Source organism: Aptenodytes patagonicus, chromosome 6, assembly GCF_965638725.1.
Source record: "Aptenodytes patagonicus chromosome 6, bAptPat1.pri.cur, whole genome shotgun sequence".
Classification (NCBI taxonomy): Eukaryota; Metazoa; Chordata; class Aves; order Sphenisciformes; family Spheniscidae; genus Aptenodytes; species Aptenodytes patagonicus.
In genome coordinates this window covers 57962733-57987005 of record NC_134954.1, presented here as the reverse complement: position 1 = coordinate 57987005, position 24273 = coordinate 57962733, and the positions used below count along the sequence as shown (strand labels likewise).

The 24273-nt window shown below is 48.8% G+C and overlaps 1 protein-coding gene across 1 annotated transcript in view; it reads right to left on the bottom strand.

The window, feature by feature from the left end:
- The window catches only part of CFAP65 (cilia and flagella associated protein 65), a 34253-nt gene extending 10710 nt beyond the window's left edge, over nt 1–23543 (bottom strand). The window contains 21 exon segments of the mRNA XM_076342835.1: nt 590–700; nt 4603–4669; nt 5325–5501; nt 5815–5943; nt 6761–6986; nt 7896–8024; nt 9306–9471; nt 10404–10556; nt 11226–11450; nt 11864–12109; nt 13017–13154; nt 14169–14531; nt 14968–15168; nt 15667–15932; nt 16278–16500; nt 17617–17762; nt 18421–18620; nt 20605–20771; nt 22207–22309; nt 23003–23157; nt 23469–23543. Coding sequence (XP_076198950.1) covers nt 590–700; nt 4603–4669; nt 5325–5501; nt 5815–5943; nt 6761–6986; nt 7896–8024; nt 9306–9471; nt 10404–10556; nt 11226–11450; nt 11864–12109; nt 13017–13154; nt 14169–14531; nt 14968–15168; nt 15667–15932; nt 16278–16500; nt 17617–17762; nt 18421–18620; nt 20605–20771; nt 22207–22309; nt 23003–23157; nt 23469–23543 — 3666 coding nt within the window.
- Between the last annotated feature and the right edge of the window lie 730 nt (nt 23544–24273).

Below are 24273 nucleotides of genomic sequence, written 5' to 3'. Positions count from 1 at the left end.
CATTGATAACTACAGTGCCTCTCCAAGCGGTGCCCTGCAAATTCAGTCTAGGAGAAGATTAATACAAATTAGCTAAAGGGATCACTGTAAAGCGGATTACTTGAAATGCAAAAACACTCATATTAAAGTGATCTTTATTCAATTCAGACTTGTTCATTTCCCAAGTAAATTAGGCAGAACAGAATCAAAGCCGCCTTTTTTGCTGAATAAGTGCTTAAGGAAGTTTAATTAGTTTACTAAGAAACTAATTAGGATTTATTTCCAGAGTGCCTGGAGCAGCCAGACAAGTCTTCACTTGGATCCAATGCAAGAGAATAGTGGAACAGCCGAACACACCTCATAAGCAGTCTGGCTAGAGTGAATGCCAAATCTTGTCAAACTGGAGATGGTGAGAGGTACTTCCCCTGCTGCCATCCCAGCAGCCATTTCCAGGCACTGCCTAGTACTAGCCTCAAAGTTCTGCTGTGATGCTTTCCTGTGGAGGCCATTCTGTTTCCTGGGAAATGCCTCAGACATTGCCTGTCCTTGGGACACAGTAACACTAGCTCCTTCCTTCCGCTGCTGCTGGGTTTGGCCCCAGGATGCTCACCTGTGTGGGGGGGTGAGAGGTCCCAATGGCAACGGGTGTGAAGAAGTGCTTAGTGGATGCAAAATGAATGTACCGCTGGTCCTGTTCCACCGTCACGCCGCTGAAGTTCAGCTACAGTGGAAAGAAACGCAGTCACTTTCTCACAGGGCATTGGCCCCATCACTAACAACTGCACAAGGACTCTGAAGGACTTTGCAAGCTGAGGGCAATGCAGTTACAGATTTAAGTTGGTAATACCAGGACAGTGTGTCCTAAGAAAAAAAGCAAGGAGGTGGAGAGCCTACTCAACTGTTGGCTCTTCTCTGAAAGGTTTGCATTGTGTTTCAGAGACAAGGTGCTTTCCTCCCTGCTATGTCAGGCACCAGCCTCAGTGCTTCTCTGCAATTATATGGTAGAAATTCTCCATGAATGGAAGTGGACTCTACACAGGAGAGTGTGCAGCTGTGACAGCCAAATCCTTTGGAAAGACAGGAGTTTAGGTAAGTAATGGCTTCCTCTTGGAAACGACCATCTGGATGTCCTCACCCTGGAGGACATCCTGCTCCAAGAATGTGTCTAACAGTCCAAAAGCTGCAAGAAGATCCCAGCTGAATTTTAAGTGATCAAGTAATGATCAACAGCATCCTGCTAGTAAAGCAGCCGCCAAGCACTTCAAGCAAAGCAGAGAGATTTATACAGCTATTTCACGGAAAGGAAGAGACACAGGATTCCACATTTTGAGAAAACTGCAATCAGGCTAGAGATGAGTCATGATGCATGACTTCCCACAGGATCACCCCAAAGCACCCCTGAGCTGTCTGCCTTGAGGCAGAGGCTGCAAAGCAGTCACAGAGCTAGTAATGTCTCTGCATTAAACTAAGCTGCTTCAATTCACAATTAGCTAAGCCTAAAGCATGGCTATTTTTCAAGTGCATATGCAGAAGATGGAGAGGATGTTTGCGATGGCAGGTGGATGTCTTGGACAGACACCTGCAGGAGATACTGTATCAGCTGCTTAAACAAGAGCAGAGAATGCAGATTCCTCCAAAACAACCCATTCCAGTTCAGCTCCATAAGCAAAGTGAGGAGGGGGAGAGGACTAGAAATCCAATGCTAACAAAGCCCCGCATGGGATCTTTTGAAAGCACTACATGAGCATTCAGCCTCCTGAGGGCCTCAGCAAGCCAGATGAAGTGCAAATAGGAGGATGACAAAAGCTGACACTTTCAAATTGAAAGGGAAAAAGGGACAGGAACCTTCCTGAGCTTTGGGAGTGAAACACCCATTTATATTACTTGAGTCAAAAAGCCAGCTTGGATTCCACCAGACCACAACTGCTGAGGAAAAACTGTCATCAGTTTCCATAGACACAGGGTGCGACATTTAGAGGACCGTCAGTTAAAGGGAGACAAATGGAGAAAAGTGAAGACCTGCTGCAATCAGTTCTCCTTCCAGAGTGCACAGACTTTGTCCCACAGCGATGACTTAGAGCATGAGAGGACAGAGACGCCAGACTCCCCAGGGAGGAGAGCTGCCTGGAGAACACGTGCTGCAGGTGACAACATCTCACAATACCTAATTAGCAGCTATGAAGAGAAGTGCAAACAATTCCAGTTTATGGATCCTGTGTGCTCAGGGATTCTCCCGGGGATCCAGCCCTTCTCTCCAGCAAGTTCTGGGAACCAGCCTATATCATCCTGCAACACCTGCAGCCGGCTGGGCTTTTCCTGCTAAAACTGCTGAGGGCTGCAGATTCTGCCTGGCCAAACTATCCCAGAGCTCTGAGAACAAGGTCACAGCTGCACTCTTACAGGCAGGCTGTGGCGATGAGGCAAAGGACAACCTGTGAGAGCATTAGGCAGCGAGAGACTGTTTCCCTCCTGCACAAGGAAGTGGCTAACACACAAGTCCCACAGAAGTTTCATCCTGCAGCCAGAAGAAATTGCCAAGGGGAAATCAGTTTGGGTCCTTCAGAGCACCTATAAATCCAGTCATCTCAGGACTGAAAGCTGGCTGCTGAGTGGGGAAGGAGTAATGGAGAGGGAGCTCCTCCTGGAGATGAAGCAGACAGACTCCATTGGGGAAGCAGAGGAGTAGGAGGTCAAAATCCATCCACGTGGGTAGAGCCATCACAGAGGTGGAGTTTGAACCCCCCAAAAAAATCATGCATTGGCTTGCAGCTGGCTAACATCACCACTCCAAAGCCAGGCAATTTGGACTTTGGCAGAATGACCAAGCAATACCCCAGCCCAATGGTCTCCACCTCTGCTTATTGTTGCTTTCTCAAATCTCCAAAGCTTAACTTTTGGGCTGACATTACAGCATTTGCTTCCCTTAAGGTTAGCATATGTTCTGTACATTTCACCAGATTCCCAGGTGAGGATCTCTTCAACCCTGGCATGTGAGCACGCCTAGGGCAGTCTCTGCCACGGGAGCTGGCAGCTCTGTGCTCTTCATGCCATGACCGAAACGAATGAAGGCATACTGCGTTCAGCCCCTCGATTGCCCTCTCTGCAGAAGGAGGAGCCTTTTCCATTTCTGCTTTCTGATATTAGCAGTTCAGTACTGGCACTGTGCATCCCTGCTTGTTGCAACCACCTGCACTGCTCCAGGTCTCTGGATTGGCCTCCCATTGCCAGAGCTCTAACACACCCAGGGGCCTTTTAGCATCCCCAGAGCCTCACATGCTTTTTCTGCCCCTTCTGCATGACAGCGTGAGGTAGGGTGGTGGCCTCTGGTAGCCACCAAAGCCACTGGCTATGTGGCAAGAGAGGATGTGTGCCCTATAGGCTTCTGGTGCTCCAAAGCCTATTCCCTCACTGGCCAGCTGGTGAAATGCTCACATCCACTCTCAGGATTGTGCCAGGCAGGCAGAGCACAGGGAGCCTGTCCAAGGGCTTTGAGGGAAGGCACAGTTAAGCCACTGTTTGAACAGCTTGGTCAAAGGGTTGGATTTTCAGCTGACAACAGTCCTGAAAGAAAAGAAAAATAAAAGAGATGTGTGAACACAATGGTCTCATAGGAAACTTCAGAGACAGACAGGAAGGTTCAGCCAGGCATGAGCTGTGCCTGGCAGAGCACAAGGTGACTTTGACTCTAACTGACAGTTTGAGAGAGGGAGAGAGAGAGAAATTAGTTCCAAGCCTGAGGAAATGCTCAGGGAAAACACACCGCAGATCAGCTCTGAGATGCTTTAGCAAGCAGTGAAGCAGGAAGAATGAGTAGGAAGCTCCTCCACCATTGGCAGGAGAAATAAGTGGGTGGACAAAGGCATCAAGGCTGCAGCGGGAACAGCCAACCAGGAATGCAGGGAGTACCTTCTGGGCCTGGGGAAGCAGCTGCCTCCATACCTCCAGAGCTGGAGGATGTTCTGCCAACCCTGTGCCAGCATGTGCATCCCCAAACTGCAGCCAGTGCAGGTGGTACTTTGGAGAAAAGCACATTCCAGGGGGTTTTGAAGAGCGTGGAGAGCTGGTAAGATGGAGAGATTCAGGAAAGCTGCATATGAGAGAAGTAGGATGGGCTGCAGTGCTGAACTCCAGGATCACTGCATGGAAGAACTCACGGTAAGGCAGATGAAATGAGGGGAAGCAAGCCCAGAAATCCTGTCCATGAGATATACTTGAGTGTGGAAAGCATGCAGGGACTGTAAAACCCAGGAGGGCTCTTTTGGACTTGGAGTTGGTTTGGAGGAAGAAGCAATTCTGAGCTAACACCACCAGTCAAATAAAAAGGTTAATAATGACAATTAAAAAAAAAAAAAAAAATCCCTTGCTGGGGAAACCAGCAGATGCTACATCCAAGGGCCATGTAGTCAGTGCACTGCCACATCCCACTGTGCTGGAACCATGAGTTTGTCAGAATGTTGGTTTTATATCTCTGCTTGGCCCTGTGTTACTGCCCAGGCAGCGCAGATTCCAGGGGAAGGCCACAGCCCCCTGCACGCCATGCAGCTTCTGGGGAAAACACCTTGTAATTCAGTTCCTACCTGCTGCTGTTCTGCAAACAGAAGCGAGAGATACCTGCTACCTTACCAGAATCTCATGGCCATATGAAACCTTCAGCACGACAGGGAGGTGATCAGTGCCAATGAAATCATGTCTAGCAGTGAAAGAGGAGAAAGAGAAAAACATTAGAAACCAACCTTGTGCCCAGGGTGATAGAATCAGGGTCACATAGTACATTAGAGACAATTCACTTCCCAGCTAAAGAGTCATTGTTGCATAAGGGCCAGTGAGAGAGGGAGGGGGACAGTTGTGTTTGGGTGGGAACGAGTGATGCAATGTTGATTTTAGTCATACACCAGTTTAGGGACCCAAGCTTCTAGGCCAACACCATTTGAAATGCCAGTACTACTCAGATCAGGTCTGCTGTGAAAGGGTAGGTGTTCAGCTTTCTTCATACCCTCCACAGGCACACAGGGGCTAGCAGCTCTAGTTGATGACAAAAATAAGAATATCACTGTACAATCAAAACCACAGGAAGTGTAGCATCTTGTTAGTCTCCTCAACTGTCAGATCAATGCAGACCTTTAACACTGCAGTGTTAAAGGACATTAACAACATTCCCCTGAGGAAGACAAGCTTTGTGGGGTCCAGAAACTGGATACACTCAGTGACTTCTTACTTGCCCAATCTCTGCTGGGCAAGGGGCATGCGAAGGGAAAGGATCCTGCATGGAAACACAGGGGACTCTGATGGCATGTGCTGTCCTGGCACGCAGCATGAGGCTCTGAAGTACAGGTAGTTGCCATCACCTGTGTGAGAGCTGGACAGATTCCTCCTGTCCTGGAAGAAGTTTCCCTGACTTTGGGGAAACACTGAAGAGCTGGTTATCCTGAATTCTCATCTGGTGCAGCTCATGGGGGCTAAACTCAGCATCCTCTGCCCAGTGCTCCATGTCCATCTTCTGATCAGAAGGAAACAAGAAGGCCCTAGGGAACCAGTCAGCTGATCAGCAACAGGGACACAAAACTTCCCCGGGGCCATGGTCAGCGTATTCAGTCCAGCCAGGCTTAGGTCAGCTGGTGGTCACATTACGTTTCATCAGGTCTGATCTGCAGAACTCTCTGCCATTCCTTGCTTGCTTCCCCACCCAGACCCACCAACAGATCTCAGTTGCAGCTTCACAACACAAGCCACTGCTACAAAATCTTAATTTGTAAACATCTCACGGCCCCTGTGAGCATTTCCATACCCCCAGGCAGACCCCAGAAAGAAGGCTGAGCTCCAGCAAGCACTGCTTACCACTCCACGGGCACCACACCCTTGTTCGCCAGCAGGAGCATCACAAGGGTAGGCTCTGAGCCTATTGGGGCAGCCCCAAAGTTGAAATCCAGCAGGTGAGGGGTGTACACTGGAGGGATCAAGCACGTGCTGGTCACAGGAGGGAAAGAAGAGATTAAATTGGGACAGGACGAAAGGTTGGCAGGGCACGACAGGGGAAAGGATCATTCTACACTGGCTCTCTTCTTTATAGTTCTTCTCTGACCTTATGTTGTTGGCCCTTTTGGGTGTAAGGAAGGCCTTTGGATTTTATCCAATCTTTCATATATGCCTAACAAGAGTGAGTGGCATACATGGAGGCTCTGCGAGTCCTGCTTAGCTGAGGCCTGTTTTCAGCTCCCCAGTACAAGGAAGTGACTGACGTACTGGAGCAGGTCCAGTGGAGGGCCACCAAGATGGTTGAGGGCTGGAGCATATTACTTACAAGGAGCGACTAAGAGACCTGGGTTTGTTCAGCCTTATGAAGCAAGGGCTCAGGGAAGGCAACTGTATAAGTTGCAACACAAGGTATTCCTATTAGATACTAGGAAAGAAAGTTTTTACCCTGAAAGTGGTCAAACACTGGAATCGGATGCCCTGACAAGCTGTGGTTTCTTTGTCCTTGGAGATACTCAGCATTGAACTGGACAAGGACCTGAGCAACCTGATCTCGTTGTCCCTGCTTTAAGCAAGGGGTTAGACCAGAGACTTTTAAAGGTCCATTGCAACTAAATTATTCTTTGTTCCTGTGGCTCCTCTCTAGGGAGGGTAAGCAGGGAAGTGGAGGTGAGCAACTGCCTGCAGGGGCTAGGATAGAATAACAGAGTGCCATGCAGCAGTGAGCTGCAAAACAAGCCAACAACTGTGGCACCTCTGTCTGGCTTATGCAAGGGACTGAAAGATCCTCTGAGCCACCTCCTCGTCTCACCTGTGCCTTGTGGGAACTCTGTAGGTGAGCTCGCTGGGAGTCAGGTCTCGCTCCAAGTATTCATTCAGTGTGTCCAAGGAAAAGAGCCTCCAGAGGTGCAACTTGCTGATACCGCTGGCACTCCCTGCTGAACAGGCATCTGCGATGCAGAAAGTTGGGTAGACACCTGTTGCTACAATGCAGCAGAGGGGCTGCTGCTCCTCTTTTGTGCTCGCAAGATCTGTAGCTTGGGAGAGAAAGAAACACCAAAAAGTAGTCATGCACCATTAAGGGGCAGCTGTCCGGGACAGCAAGATGGAGAGAGGCCCTACCCAGACCAAAGAGAGAAAGAACAGGACTTACACACAGTCTTTTCTCTGGCAGCTTCTGAAAACCTCTAAACCACTGACTTCCAGCTGTAGCTTGACTTCCGCATTTAGAAGTCACCAAAAGACTATGAATGTCGTATTTTTAAGCAGTGTATTTACTCAGTTTAGTTCTGCACTATGTGAAAACCCCCTTTTTTGATTTAAGCCTATAGCCTAGTCATTCTACGAAGTGCTCCTTGTTTTCACACTGAAAAATCATAAACGGTTGTTTATATCTTGTCATACCATTCATGTGGCATTGCCATTCTCCACTTTCCAAGCTGGAAACTCCTTGTCTAACTAGTCTCTTCTTGTACAAACATTGTTCCCCACCTCTGAACATCCCTGTTGCCCCTCTCCATGCCTTTTCTAGTTCAACTGCATTCTTTCTCATACAGGGACCAATCCAGATCTGCAAAAAGGACCTCAGCTACATAGGACTGGTTGCATGAAGCTCTCAGAATATATTTCAGGACACATCGTAAAAGGCCATGATCACGACATCATCGTAAAAGGCCTTCCCAGAGGAGCAGAGAATCTTGTGACCACAGCAACAGGAAACTTGGAGCTCGCTCTGTCTGTGTGTTATGGCTCAATCATACCTAGCCCCAAAAGGTGCAGCAAAAAGGAGACGGCACATAGGATCTGGCTCTGGTGAATTGCTCCGCACAGGGATTTCTTCAGGCAGTGAGAAGTTCCCTGCACTGGGAACCTGTGCAGCTCAGCCTGTTATGGCACAGTCTCCTTGGTTGGGAGGGAATGATTTTCCCAAAATACCCATCTCTCACCTGTGGGGGTACAAATAGCATATTTGATTGACCAGGTATAATGCAGCCGACGGGCTGGCCTGACTGTTATTTGGACAGAGGCTTTTGACCTTGCCGGGATCATCCCTCTGGACTGTTCCAGCTCTAGAGCTGTAGGAGAAAAGAGATGGTATGAGCTCTTGGCATCACTGATCTCTCTTACACAACACGCGTGTTCAGGACACAGCTCCCCAAGCCTACCTGCATTCAAGCCACTGCCCCTCCATGCCTAATTGTTAGGACCAGCTTCAGGTGTTGAAGCTGGGATTCCCAGACTATGACTGTAGGCAGCTCATTGGGAGTACCCAGCCTGCCTTTGGCCAGCAAAGAACAGGGAACTTCCCCAGAGGAGGTCCTCTAGAAAGGCAGCTAAGGGTTGCACTCCACCACTTTTTCTGGGAAGCTCCTTTGTTTAACTACCTTCTCTGCTGAGAAATTGCACCTTATTTCAAGGTCTAAATTGGTCTAACTTCAATTGTCGGGCTCTGGGTGATGCTTTTTCTAGCAAGATAGAAGAGTCACCTGTAGCAAATCCCTAAGCGAAGGAGCAGGTACTTCTCAGTCATTGAGGGATCTCTTCCTTCAGCACACACATAAGATGATGTAAATCACACTCACACACAGGGTGAGAGTGTGCACACCCTGCCTGCATTGTTTCAACAACTGCCCTCTGCACACCTGTGCACCTCCATGCAAAAGCACCTTCACATCCTTTGCAAAGTGCGAGCACCAACACAGGATTATAATTGCCATTTTACCAGTGCTGTGCACGGTGGCATAACTCCTTCTGACTTCTGGCTATCTTGTTTCTACATCCCAGGGTCTGGGTAGCCTCTTTACCACTGAATTGTAAGGGAAGCTCATGCAGTGGAAATTCTCTCTGAAGAGACTCCCCTATTTTGTCCTACTTAATTATATGTGCTTCAAGATGGATCTTTGAAATATAACAGTCTCCTAGCCCATGAAAATAATTTTCTTCTGTCCTTAGTAAATGTAAAAAACCCTTGCTGCTTTGATTTTGCTCAAATTTACACGTGTGCAAAAAATAAACTTTGAGCAAAAGAACAGCACAGATATTTTTGATTAAGTGATGGGAACAGGAAGCTACTTATGTTTCCAGATAAACGTTTTGCAAAGTTAACATGACAATGAAATGTTTCTACCACTTACACAGCACAAAACAAGCTGCTTTGCTGTACCCACACACGGAGATTGTCTCATGTCTTCTCAAGCATACTTTTATCATATAAAACATGGGTACCTTAAGGCACTTAAGACAATCAACGCAATCTAGCCAGCAAGCAGCCCAACCTCCCAAGTTCATGCTAGAACAGTTTTGCAGAAAACAGGGGAAGGCCAAGGCCCCATCCCATGCTAACTTCCTTACAGTACCCAGTGGATCGCTGCGGACCTCCTCAGGGTCACAAGGCCCGGTGATCTGTTGTTCCACACTGAGGATGTACTTCAAAGAACAGATCCCATCATTTAGCAGTACAACGCTGCAGCTTTGCAGGTCACCAACCAGAACATTTCCAAGGTCCAGGTGCTCCTTTTGTGCCTGGAATTCAAACCCACCGTGCAAAGGTCACTATTACACGTCGAGCATAGCGGTCGAGTATCGCCACCACTTATCTCTCCACGTGCTGATCCCTTGGCACTCACAGTGCAGTGCAAAGGGCTCCCTTCTCTGTTTAGGACCTGGCATGTCCTGGGAGATGTTCTAACGGGGCTGCAAGGGGCTCAATCTGTCCTCCAAATGCTTTCTCCTACTGTTATTTAGGCTGCTTGCTGGGTAAGATGCAGCACATTTGGGGCTGTGAGGACACTAGCTGGCCAGCTGCACTTGGCATAAGGGCTGAGCTCTGTCTGCTGGTCCTTCCATGACTGCATTAAGAGTCTCCCTCTCTTTTGGCTAGTCATCCACTTACATGCAATTTATACTGACTGAATACCTCTAAGACCTTTCTACCCATCCATCCAACATGATTGACAATGACTTATAAAATATTATTTTATTAGCTCTGATTCCTTATGAAACCTGCCTGAAAATGAAGGTGCCTGCACAGATCTGCAGATAATAGGAGGAAACCTACATTGTGGCCACACAACTTTAACAGCCAGATCCACTACATTTAGAAATTGGACTGACAGCAGAACAAATGGAGAAGGAGAGCAGACAGAATGAGAGGAGCGAGCTGGGAGTCCCAAGGAGCCAAATGGCTTGCTCAGTGCAATCTGGAACAGAGGATTTGGGATTGATCTCAGAGGATGCAGGCAGGTCACATTTGAACTGGCAGGACATTTACATCATGCTGTTGCCATTAGGCTGCCAGAATCAGCTCTGTCATCTCCACCGAAAGCAATGTCTGGGAATTTTGCTGTAAATCCTTATTGGTTGTCTCCAGTACAGATTGTGTAAAAAGGGGAAGCCCAAGACCCCCATTCCACCCTAGCACCCCTCCTACTACCCAGTGGGCCCCAGTTCCTTACCCTGATGGTGCCCAGCACCCCCTCTCCAACAATTCGTAGGGCATAACCAACACTTCTGGGAGGCACAGGGTCTGGGCTTTTCCTCCTCACAAACACCATAGCTCGCAGCAGATACTTGGTCTCCTTGTCAGGAGTAAAAGTCCACGCCTGAGCCTGAAATCACAAGAGGGAAGGAGAGCAATCGCAAGAGGGAAGGAAAGCACTCACAGGAGCTCCAGACCAGAGCCAAGCCTATACACCTCAACGGTTGCATTCAATGCACAGCCCCTTCCTCCATTACAGCTAACCTAGTCCTCTACAGACAACTCTGGAGACACTCTCACTTCAATCCTCCAGCATCTCTGCCTGTATCAAAGGTTCATATTGGGAATGCACATTCAGACATTCAAAGCCAGGCCGTGGAGATATGCTAGTCCTCACTACTCTCAAAAAGCACCTGAATTTACAGGTGGGAGAACAGAAGAACATCATAAACCCTCTCATGCTCTCATTTGTCCTCCGTCTATTAACATTTCCTGGTGCACGACAAAGTTGCTGCTGTGTTAATGCCCAGTCCCATCCAGGGTATCGTTATCTAGTGCCTGTTTAAGACCCATTTGGTCCTGTAGTCAAGGAAGATGTCATCATGTTTGGGCAAATCCACATTGTGGGAATCAGCACGACTGCAGATGCTGGCTAGCAGCCCAAACTAAGACACTGACTGGTATTCTCCAACTTTGGCATTAATGACCAAACGATTGGCACCCCTCACATTTCTGCCTTAAACACTCCTCAGCTGTATTGTAGAGAGCAAAATACAACTTTGGTAGAACTTGAACTTACCATGGCTTCATAGGGCTGGAGGATCCCTGCAGTGGGGCTGACAGACAGGATCTTGCTGTCAGACTGATGGATCTTCCATGTGAAAACCATGGGTAGCCTTGTGCAGTTTTTTATGGTGTACATTCGTGTAGAGGAGGTCCCTATATAGGCAGGCTTGAAGTAGAGAATTCCATCCCCTTCTAAGAGCAAAAGAAGGGACTCCCCACAACTCCGGAGAGCAATCTCCTGTGGAATTAAGGGAAAAGTAACAGACATTAGCTAGAAGTCTCAGCTACTTCTGGAGGGACCTTGCAAAGATGTTGCTCCTTCCAAGAGAGAAGCAAGAATAAACTGGGTCTGAAGGAGGAGGGGAAGGACTTTAGGTTGTGCTGTCAAGGAGGACCCTGAGCATAGTATAGTGCATTCCAAGAGATGGAAACCCAAGGGAACAAGGGTTCAGGATGTCTGGCACCACAAGCACCTTCTATCTGCAGTGTTGACCCTGCCTTAAATGTTGAAAATATTCTTTCATTCCTATTTCCAGAGGAAAAAACCCAAACTAACAATTAGGAGATATAACAGGGATCGCAGTGCAAGTCACTGTGAAGACTACAAGGGAACAAAACTTTGCTCACCATCTTCTACTTCCCTGTCCCTACCTTGGTGTATCCAGGATAAGAGTTCAGCTGCAAAGGCAGGACATGCTGCTGCGAGATTGTGTTAACTGGGTGAGTGGAGAGAAAGAAAATTTGGTGGCCTCCTGGAATGATGTGTCCTGAGCAGGGCTTAACCAAAACAGAGGGACAGGCAGCTTGGTTCACACTGAAGGTTATCAAAGAGGTGCCCGTGTTCAAGAGCAGCATACTGCAGTAAGTATCAGTGTTGGGAGCCGCAGGAGGAAAAACCTGGTGGAGACATGCAAGAAGGGTTGTTTGCACTGGGTTTAGAAAACCAGCTTAAAGAAAAAGCTTTCACTATGTTGAATTCCAGGTTCCAACAAGCACTATCCTGAGTCTATGGAGAACTTCGTAACTGCTTCTCTTCAAGGAAAGAAAGGAAATCACCCAAGGGTATACAAATTATGGTCTTTTCCCTTCCCACAGTGGCCCTCATCTTTCATAGGCTCATGGGACCAATGAAGCTACTTGCCATTATGCAATGCTTTCTGTTCATCCAATAAGTGAGCTGCTTGCTGGGGCCTGCAGTCTCTGCAGTGATCTCCTGGATTAAGAATTCCAGCAGGCTGGAATTTGCTCCAGCTCATGTATATCAGATACAGGCTGCGTGTCCTAGACTAGCTGAGGAGATTTTCTAAGAGGTTCTGAAGACTATACCTACTTCCTAAGGTCAGATCTCACTTTACCTCATAAGAACAATACTTTCTTGTGCTACAGAAACAGCAGGAAGAGCCAGGGAAACTTCCACTCTACCTTGCAACCACTTCTCTTCCGTAAGCGTGGATTCTTGTGTGCTGCCCTCCATCTGCCTAAATGCATGCAGAGTGTTTGAGACTCCTGGAAGGGGACTAAGCTCCCTTGCCAGTGCCTATGTCCACTTAAACAGAAAGGAAGGAGATCCCAACAGCTTTCTTCTCAGAGCTAATGAGATGCTCAGTGCAACCTAACACACTGGAGGCTGGGAAGCTAACGCAGGAGAAAGAGCATCCTACTTCTGTACCAAAGCAGGAGTCTCCACACCATCAGAAACCATCTTAGCCACATCTCAGGATGGTGCAATAGGAGACAAAGTAAAGACTTCAGAGGTAAACACTGAGCGTCTCTGCAAAGATCCAAACGTCAATCAGTTACACACCTTGGGGACATCCAGGATGTACTGTGGGATGAAGTGCTCCCGTTCTGCTTCATACGTGTGTGCTCTCAGCCTGACAGTCAGGCACCAGGATGGACAGATGGTGGCCTCCTCCTCAATGTTGCTGTAGTGTCTCAGCACCTGCAGGCACACAAGGGACAGAACAGAGTGCATGCAGGAAGGGAGTGTGGCAAAGTGCCTTCAAGCGCATGTACCATCACAAGCAGCAGTTTGTTTCAATGACATCCCTGGGGCTGAGGAATTGACTTTTTCAGGGAAGGACTGACCAGTGCCAGATGAGGAACATGAGTGCTGCTTTCCCATATAGCTACGTTTTAGACCCAAAAGACCAGTGAGTGGCTTTCAAGCAGAAGGACCTATCCAAGCTATTCTGTGATACTACAAGAGTTGCCTTAGGGAAGGAGGGTCTACAGACACTCTAGTGCCATTTGAGATACTTGCAGATGCTAAAGTTAGCACTTAACAGTGAGTCACTGAAAATAATAATCTATCCTTTACCTGAGCCTAAGAAACTCCTGACTCTAAGGTTGCTCCCAGATATCCTCCACACTGGCTTAGAAGGGAAAAAAATGCAAGAAAATTAACCAACAACATAATGAAGATCCCTCTCACCTACCAGGAAGTTTCTAGGTGCTAAAACTCCTGCAATTGCAGCCTTGTGTAATACGAATCCCACATCACATGGGAGGAGAGGCTGCAGTGATATACAGTGCCTTCGGCAGCTTTACTTGTGGAGGGCTAGACACAAAAACCAAGTTACTGCCCATCACCCAGGCCACAACAACCATCCTTGTGCAGGCTCCCATCTATGCTAATAGTGCAGTAATTCACAGTAATTCCTCCTTCAGTGAGGTGTACATTACTTCACATTCACTGGGGGTAAGAGCAAGTGTAACTGTCTATATGCATGAGCTGTGGCTTGCTTTGCTGATTTATCTTTGCCAGGACACAGGTGAAGGAGAAATTTTAACACACCAGTGTATCAAAACAGCAGCCAAAGGAGTTAAGAGAGATGCCTGTTTGCCAAACCCAAAATAAAAGGTTCCATTTGAATTTTAACTCCCCCAAAAGCCTTTAGCCTGCAGTCTCTTGCCAGGCCCTCTCTGGAAACTGGTCCTAGTAATTCCTACTAACCTTGTAGAAGGCAAAACCTTCCAGCTCCGCTGCATAGAGACTGTTGAGCTGAGCGGGCTGGAAAAGGACACGGAAGGCTGAAGACTTCAAAGGTGGGATGTCGCAGATTTCGGGGCTCACTCGGAAGGCACTGCCGTGGCTCGGAGTCCAGGCAACAGTGATCTTTCCTTTGGTGTGGTTGGTCACACAGAGAGGAAGCGGTTCCACCTTATGGAGTGGCACGCAGCAACCAAAATCATACTCCCTGGGGCTGACGCTAACATGAGGGGGAAACAAGGCCAGGTCGCTGCTTACACCATCATAGAAATATTCAGTCATGGAGTTGGCTTCAAAGTATTCCTTGGGAGGCTTGTCCTGAGGGATCTACAGGATGGAAACATCTCAGTGTGAGCAGGGGAAGTGTGCCTGTGGGACACACCAGGCACTACAGTCCTGACTGCTTCACAAGCAAGAGGGCATGCAAGATGCAGTTTGGTAACAGTTCCCAGGACAGCTCAAAGTCTAGGCTTCAAGGAGGCTCCTGTTTGTAAGCCAGTCCTCAATCTGAAGCTACGTGAAGCAAAAGAAGACCCTGTGATTGAGTTAAAGCCAGAAAGTGGCTTAGTGGCTGAGCTTGGGCAAGACACAACTGACGCAGACAGTGTTGGTGTGTGCTGGGAACATTAACAGCAAAGATACTAAAGAATTCAGTCTGGCACCTGCAAGTCCTTCTAGATCTGTCTGGCCTGTGCAACAGAAGACCAACATCTGCAGTGAACAGCATGGGAGTATCTTAGATTCCAGGGAGGGCAGCTCATACCTCGGGGGGCAGCATGAGGGCTCCCTTTTCATCCATCTGCAACTTCCCATCCTTCAGCATCACACTCAGGATATCAGGGGGGTAGAAGGTCAGTCCCCTCACCATGTTGGTTCGGTACCAGGAGAGGTGTCTTGCCTGAAGGATGGCTGGCTTAGCTATGTCTGAATGGCAGGTACCAAAAAAGTCCACATACATGGGTTCCTGGGAAAACACCAGAAAGGCTTATAAGAAATAAACTGCCCTTCTGTGATTGCTTTGAGAGTTACACCATCCTAGTACCTTACTTCCAAAACCATGCCTGGGAAAGGCTTAGCATCTGCAATGTTAGACTGCCATTTACTTTATGTCTTGGTGCGACCCAAGACCTTTCTTGAAACTGGAGTGAAAGTTGAAGGCATTCAGTGCACAGCTGCGCAGCTGAATTTAACTCAGAGACCTAAATGGACAGGAGCCACTGAGGACGCACCTCACCCCACCCATAGGCATTACTGACTGTCTGTCCGCACCAGCCCTCTGCTGCTGGTAGGAACCCACACCATGGGGATTCTGCTCAGCAAGAGCCCAGGACAGGTAGCAATGGAAATGCAGTGGGAAGAGATTTCCAGGGGCTACTAAGTGAGAGAGGCCAGCCCTGGTGGGTTACATTGGAAGAGCCCTCTGACCTATCACAGTGGTGAAACCACCCTTTGCCTCTCATACCTGATGGTGGACAAGGCACACCACTCTGCGGTGATAGCTGATGGGGTGAGTAGGTCGAAAGGTCACCTTCAGCGCTAGTGTTGTTGTGCCCTCCAAGACTCCACAGGGGCGATCCAAGGAGAAGACACTCCCTCTGCCATCAATATCAAACTGGTAATAGGCCGGGACATCTGAGATGTTGCTGATTTTCAGCGTCTGCATCAAACTTTCCCCAAGATTGATCCAGTCGAAGTCCACAGAATATTGGTGCAGGGACACCAAAGGACCTAGCACAACAACATGCAAGACAGATCCTGGACCTGTCATAGCTGCTTCTGTCAACATGTCACAAGCCACTGCTGCACTTAACTTATCTTCCCAAACCAGAATCACCTCATCAGCAAACCCACCAGTCCTAGCAAACAGCTGGACATTCGCTTCCAACAGTCTCACATCTGTCTCAAGCAAGTATAAACCCCCAACCGCACACCAGGGACAGCCTGGATGCCAGCAGAAGGTAAGTATATGACTGAGGGCTGTGACAGTCCCTAGTCCTTCCCCAGGCACTCGCCCTTCCCCTGCAGTGCTAAGAAGACGACAGGGAGAAACAGGGAAAGCTTTCACTCTGGTACCTTTACATGACCCAACCACCTTCAGGACAGTCTGCAGGAGGGATCCAGCAGATATGATAGTGAAATAGTCGGTACTGTGCTCTCCTACTGTCTGTGGCTGAAATCGTATGCACAAGACCAGCTTCCCTTTGGCAGGGACAACACCATGGGACACATCACAGGAGAAAACATGATCTCGAACCAGAGGGTCTTTTGCTCTTTCTATCCTACATGGTGCATCTACCTGCAAGCAGAAAAGAAATAGGTTAACGCAGGAGCCAACAGGAGCCAGAATAGCTCTGAATGCAGGACACTAATCAGTGAAGAATTGCAGTTTTCAGCAGAGCTGAACACCACCAAGAACACCAAGGCTACTGCAGCCCAGCACAGAGATGCTGTGCAAACCTCTGCAGCCCTTTCTTGCTGGAGCACTGCCGGCAGCAAGCTCCTGCCATATGCTCAGAAGTCAGTGGGCTGCAGCAAAATGTCCTGGTGATCTCTGGGGTTGGAGTGTCCCTCCTGGTAGGGGGAGAATGTCTCAAGGTGTCCTCAAGGGCCAAAGTAGCCTAGGTGACTGCTGTGACCAGGAGGACAGGCAGGCAGATAACTTATTTCTCTCCGTCCACAGTCCCACCTTGTCTGGGGATTTTCTTTTCACAAAAAACAAGACTCATGCTCTGACGCCTTCCTCAAACCCCTTAAAGAAGATCCTCATCCTTGCCTGGGGATGCTGAGCACCACTGCAGTGTGAATAATAAGAGTACAACAAACGAGTATGTCTTTGGCACTCCCAAGTTGCAGGGCCTGTGGAGGAGCCAGCACTACTGTCATCCAGGTCACTGGTCTCTGAGTACATCCAGCTTTTAATGGGGCTGTGATGGGCTGAGCTGGCAAAGAGAACAAGGTGCTCAAATGCAGCCCACTTGACTTTGAGAGCAATCCACCAGGTTACAGTCCACTGAGAAGCAGCACACCAGAAGACCCATCAGCTGCCTGGGATACATGCATGCCAATTTGAGACCGCCACAGCTGCCACGCAGGACTGGTGGGCTTGTCCAGGGTAAGCAGGAGAGCTGCAGGATGTGAAGGACAACAGTGGCTGCCTGATCTGGACCAAGCGCAGTGGGAAGCAGGCGGGAACTGCCATACCGTGCTGCAAATGGGTAAGTTTCTAGCACTGTAGCTGGAAGGCAAGGGTGAATGGCCTGGTTGGTAGGGGAAGACTCATCATCTCTGTTTTATTCACACTCCCACTTGGGTTATTTTCACAGCATTAAGGGAGATACTCAAGACCACATACCCCAGGGAAACATGCCAGCATGCCAACTTCTCACAAGAGGTAGTCTCTCTCTCCACATACCATGGACATGTTGAAGATTTCTACACACTTCTCCACAGTTGTCCCCACTGGCACTGATCCAAAGCATAGCACATCCCGAAACTTCCCAGTCTGTACACCTTCACACTCTTCCTCTGTCACACTCACCCGCAGGTAGGGGTATTTGGCTGTTAAAGGGAATTATATACTGGGTTAAGAAAGAGAGGTGGAATCTCCATCCTTGGATATTCAACGCTCAGCTGGACAAGGCTCTGAACAACCTCAGGTAACTCTGATGTTGGATCTACCTTCAAAGTTGGCCCTGCTTTGAACCAAATAAGCTCCCTTCCAGCCCTAATTTACACATCTTTTATTTGTCAGTGGCCATATAAGGCACTTCAAGCAAAGACTTGCTAATGAAACCATTGCTTATTCTAGCTTGCATGCAGAAAGCTTTAGACATTTCCCTCTGGCTATCTGCCTAGCAGGGACAGACAGGAGAGACTGAGTGCAGACAAGACCAGGAGTTTCTGGAGGTTTTTGCATTGTGCCAATGAATTAATCTCATTTCTTCCCTCTGTCAGCTTAAGCAGGCTCCAGAAATGCCAGTTTGGCCAAACCATGCCAAAGGGCATGTTGGACCCTACTGTCTCTACTGTCTCTTCAGATCACACTTCCAAATTGACAACAGGATATTAGAGAATTTCACAGGCCGCTTTCAAACCACAGGCTTCACTTGCTCACCAGTGGCTTGAGCCAACTGTGGCATAGCCTCCCTGTGGAATGCTATTCCACAGTTAGGGATGATACGCATTTCTTTCAGTGTTCAATGCAAGATAGACTCACCCAGGGCTTTTAGCTGGATAGTCCTCTTTTGTTTCTCTTCACCTCCAAACCAGCATGTTGCTGCCACATCATACACCACAGCCACCTTGGGTTGGAAGACCACCTTGACCATGCACTCAGCACCGGGGTTCAGCATGCCGCAGTCAGGAATCATGTAGAAAGGGCTAGGCGTCTCCCAGGCAAACACAGTAACAAGATCACTAGGAAATGGAGATACGTTTTAAGTAGATGAATGGATCCTTTGCTGCCTGTGCAATCACACATAGGATGGACCTTTCCCAAGGTTAGGATGTGAAGCAACCAATGTCAAATGCCAGAACCCCTAATGCATCTGGCCAAATAAGTGATGCTGGGAAGAAATTTGTCTCTAGTCTCTGCAAATGCTCTGTTCACACTTTAATGAATCTTAGCTATTACATCTAAGAACTTTATTAATGGCCGTAAAATTTCTCACCTTCACCATGTGACAGCAAACAAATCAGCTCCAGAATGAAGTATTTGCTTTTCCTGTATCTAAGTTTGCTGCTATTCAATTCCAAATGAACATTTGTTCTTCTGTTATATGCCCAGGTGAGAAGAGAGGACTGAGCTGTTTTCCTAATACCTCATTCAACTCTCCAGAACCCCCTCTGCTTTTTTGATTTGTGCAAAGAACATGACATACCATCAGCTTTTTATATTTTATTGATTCCAAGCTGCATGTTACTTACCATCCATATCCTCCACTACCCTGGTCCCCTCAGTCAGCACAAATGATTTCTCTAAGGGGAGAATAAATCACTTGAAATGGTTTCTGGCTGATACCTTGCTCTGCTTAAGGTACACGTGCTCTCTGTCCTTTCCACCCTCTTACCGCATCAGCTGACTGCTTTGGGAAGCACAGGCCATTTTGCAACTAGTAAAGGTTATTTTGCTCTCACTGTAAATGGTTGGAAGTATACCTCCTTCCTACCTAGGAACTTCTTCACTGTACTCCTTCCTACAATACTGACTGAATTACTGTCCTTCCATTATTAAAATAAGATAGTCCTTGGTAACTGGGAGCATAATTTGCTCCTAAATGAGGAGTTCAAGCCATAGAATACTGCCACTGCTTTGGGCAGCTCCATGAACCTAAGAGCAGGCACTGGAGAGACTCTCCAACTTCCGTATCGCCTGCCTCCAAATCAAAGAGGACAGCTCAAGCACCGGCAACTCCACTGTCATGCCTACGGCATTCCTGTGCCGAGGGAAGAGAGATCAAGTCACAGAAAGACTAAAATGTTTCCAGCTAGTAGCTCATCTCTCCCTGCCCACACCAGGCAGGCTCTCCTGTGGATGTGGGATCTTCTCAGTGGGACACTATGCTGGTCCCCAACTACTGCCTGTGCATGTGTCCTGGTTTCGGCTGGGATAGAGTTAATTTTCTTCCTAGTAGCTGGTACAGTGCTGTGTTTTGGATTTAGGGTGAGAACAATGTTGATAACACAACGACGTTTTAGTTGTTGCTAAGTAGTGCTTACACCAGTCAAGGACTTTTCAGCTTCCCGTGCTCTACCGACTGAGAAGGCGGGAGGTGCACAAGAAGCTGGGAGGGGGCACAGCGAGGACAGCTGACCCAAACTGGCCAAAGGGACATTCCATACCATGTGCCGTCATGCTCAGGATATAAACTGGGGGAAAGCTGGCCGGGGGGTCCACTGCTTGGGGACTGGCTGGGCATCAGTCGGCGGGTGGTGAGCAATTGCATTGTGCATCACTTGCTTTGTATAGTCTTTTATTATTATTATATTTTATTTCAATTATTAAACTGTTCTTAACTCAATCCACAAGTTTTCTCACTTCTACTCTTCCGATTCTCTCCCCCATCCCACCGGGGGGGGGGCAGAGGGAGAGTGAGCAAGTGGCTGTGGTGCTCAGTTGCCGGCTGAGGTCAAACCACAACAGCATGAATGGTTGTCAGCGTATGCTGGAAACAGACAGAGGTGAGGTGCCAAGGTGTGCCCACAGTGAGATCTGACCTGTACTACCATTTCTGCTGCCTTTTCTGCTATGACCTCAGAGGAGGCAGAGGTCTGCTGCTTGTTAAGGCAGCCAGCAGATCTAATAACAACTGAAATGAGTTGCATTCATTGGAGAGTCTAAGAAGGTGGCAAAATACCTGACAAAACAGAAAGAGGGTCTGCCCAGCCACATCTCACTCACCCAATGTTGCGCACAGGGAATGTTGTCTCCGTGACATTGTGGACAGCACAGATGGGCAACTGGACAGCAGCTGGGAAGGACAGGCAGGGGCGTGGAAGCGTAGCACGCAGGGTGACAGAGAACTCGCCCTCAGCCTTCTTAAAGCAGACGCTGTCTTCATACTCCCTCTGCACAGAAAAACAAGGGAAGACAGGGGTTAGACGGGTTCCATCTTGCAGGCACCGCAGCTCCACCCATGAATGCCCGTCACCTTCACCTCTGAGAGCATTGGGGAAAAATGATCAGCGACAGAGGCACCAGGGAGGCCTCTGTGCAGAACAGAGAGTGTACGAAGCACTCGGAAAAGGCAGGCAGTGAGTAAGGTACTCGGGTATACTCCTCACTCTGTCAGGGAACACACAAACAACCTCAGAGACAGCAGCTGAAGACCACATTTGTTTCACCTGATTTGTTTTGATGCAGATTTCTTTCAGTATTTTCAAGATCTCAATTCAGCTTAACTGAAGCATGTACAACCTCTCCTTGAGGTCCACGAGCACAGAAATACTAGTCTTTGATTAAGTGCTTTGTCAGCTAGAGGCCTAAGCAGATAACACACAACTTAAAGACGCAACGTTGACAGCACTGTGTACACATAGCCCCAGGACATCTGCTAACCAGCTAAGATAGAAGGAATTGAAAGATACGTGTCTTCCATGCTCCGAAGTCGTCACCTCTCCTGAGTACCGCTTATACAGGTAAGGAGAGACCTTGGGCACTGCAGCACACACAGTCTTTGCTCTCTCTAAGAAAGGGAGCCTCCTGCTCCAGTGATTGATGTGGTGCAGACAAACTATTCACTGAAAATGGAACAAGGCCAGCAGCTTATTTCATAAAGGGAACACTGAACAGTCATCAGAAAACCATGATACTAAGAGAGCAGGGTACTGGGATTCTGCCCAATGATCACGCTCTACGGCTAGGACTGAGATACACATCAAAGACATAGCTGTGAATAAGAGTCAGAGATCAACACTCAGAGCCAAGACAGACAGACACGAGGAACAAGCTGAAAATCAAGAAAAGGGGCTGGGTAAAAAGAATAATTGCTGTTAAAAACAAAGCTTAAAGAAACCCACCCCATCGAAAAGAAGGGAGGCCCTTGACATATCCCTTATAGAAAATCAGTAGCCCTTCAATGTACAGGCTTTGGGGTCTCCTGGAAGAAAGCAGAGGGTGAGTCCCTCAACCCAAGGTTCTGCACTAAAACCACCCAGCTGAGGTTCCCTGTGATCAAACCAAGTGTGGACAGTTCAAGCACTTTATCTTACTGATTTCATGGCCAGAAGCAGCACGTGAAAAACTGGGAATACTTTTTGTGAGGATCCCTCTCATAACTACTGGCAAAATCTGCAGAGAAATCAGGGGTTAGGGCTCCCTCAGGTGAGAAGATGTGGGGAGAGCAGGAAGGTCACGCTGCCCAGTCTTTCCATGCTAGAACCTTCCCTAAGGACCGATTCATTCAAGTGAAAACAAATCAGAAAGGACAAGAGAGGCAGAGGCCCGCTGCCCCCCCAGAAGCCAGCCTGAGCACTGAGAGCAAGTTTGATGTTGCCACTTTACCTTTTCAGTTGGCCGGAAAACGATGGGCAGAGTTAAGGACATACCAGGGCTCAGAGTGATCGGCTGTGGAAAAACAGTGAAGAAGAATCGCGTGGAAGGACATCTAGATAATGAAATCAAAACAAGAGATTTTGTCTGAGGGCATACAGCTGTTGTTAAGTTAGACAGCAAGAAAGAGAATAAAGAATCAAAACCTCCAGACCCCACAATTAGAAGCACTTTACACACCTGACCCCAAGGGTACCTTGGGAGTGAATCAGCAGAAACAGGGGCAGAACCCAGGTGTCCTGAAAACCCATTCCCAGCTCTAAGTACCTACCCCTTCCTTGAACAATATTTTACATTCTCAGGCCATGCGGCATGAGCAAAACACATTGGGCAGAAACATTTGAGTTTCAGAGCAGGGAAGGTCACAGGGAGTGCTGGAGTGGCTCAACATCCAGTGGGATTCCCAGGAGCAATGGTTTTAGGACACACGAGTGACTGGCTGGCATACATCCACAATTAAAATCTCACTAGACTGGAAATGCTTCACAGACAGAAGTATCAGCAAAACAGAATTTTAAAAAAGGCATTTCACTTAAAATACTCCTGCCAGGAACAAGGGCTGTGCTTCTGAATTAGCAGGTTTCTGTCCTGCTATGTAAGTGTGCGTGCGCTGTCTCCAGCACATAGCCCAAAGGGAGAGGGGGCAGATGAATCCAAGGAAAGGTGCTAGTAAGACTGATACAGCAGGAGGGATGAAGATGCAGTGAGAGTGTGAGGAGTACAAAGGAGAAAGAAACTTCCCACGCACCTGTAGCTCAGCTTCTGGGTTTTCTCATGAACATTTTTCAAGATCAGATGTTTGATCATCTCTTTTCCGAGTTCCCAGCCACGCCACCTGAGTGTTTCAGCCACCTCAATGCCCCAGAATACACCTTTCTTCTTCTTTGCCTTTCTTGCAGACAGCTTAGGAAGTTGTAACAGGGACATTAGCACTTTGGGAGGGAGGAGAAATCAAACAGCTGTTTCTCTATGCTAAAAGTCTCTGACTGGCAAAAGGACGGGAGGAGCCACCCTGCGGCAAAGCTCCAGGAGTCACCAAAAGCCTTGCTCCAGGAGTCCAGAGGGGACACCTCCTGGCCACAGCCCAAACAACAGATGCTAAAGGATATCAAGAACGAGGGAAGCAAAGGCTAAAGGGTTTTTTGATTTTCTCCTCTCCCTGCCCTGCCAGTAAATCCACCCACGACAATGGCACCCTTTGCTCCACCACTCACCTTCCTGACACAGCCACAGCACAGCTTCCGAAAAGAGTCAGAGTTTTGGGGCTCGCCATGCGCCTGAGCAAGCATCTGAAAAACAAGAGGAAAAAGTCCTCACGTGCGCTGCTCCTGCTTCCGGACAGTCTTTGCTGCCAAGACCTGGGCGCTCCCAGAGATCCAACAACAACTCCTCGGGCTCAGGAAGGCACACCTCCCTGCAGGGGCTGTCGTGTCCCCAGTAGCGTCCCCGTTTTGCCAGCGGAGTCCAGCCCTTGCCACAGACCACGCAGTCCCCAGGCTGCCGCAGCTCAGCGGTCCCCTTGGCACAGACCGTGACCCCCCACCTCACTCACAGCTCAGCCCCCTGTGGCAGAGCTCTCCTTGGGCCTTTACAGCACAGCCCTGCCCAGCCCGCTATAGCCCCACAGAGACCAGTACAGCAAAAACCCTGTAGCCCAGCCTGGCCCTCTAAAACCCAATATAGATGACTGTGGCACGGCCCTGTTCCCTACAGCAAGAGCCTGCCCAGCTCCCTGGGGCACGGCCCGGTCCTTTATAACCCTGCCCGGCCCCCGGAGCAGAGCCTGGGCCCCGTGCCACCGCCGCCGCCCCCCCGCCCCGGGCCCGCACGGCCAGCCCGGCTCCCTATAGCACAGCCGGGTCTCATAGCACAGCCCAGCCCAGCCCGGCCCCCGAGAGCCCGGGCCACCTCGGGTCCCGGCCGGCCCCAGCCCGGCCCGGTCCCGGCCGCTCAGCGCCACGAGGCCCCGGCCCGTGTTGCCATGGGGACCGGACGCGGCGGCGGCGGCGGCATCTCCCG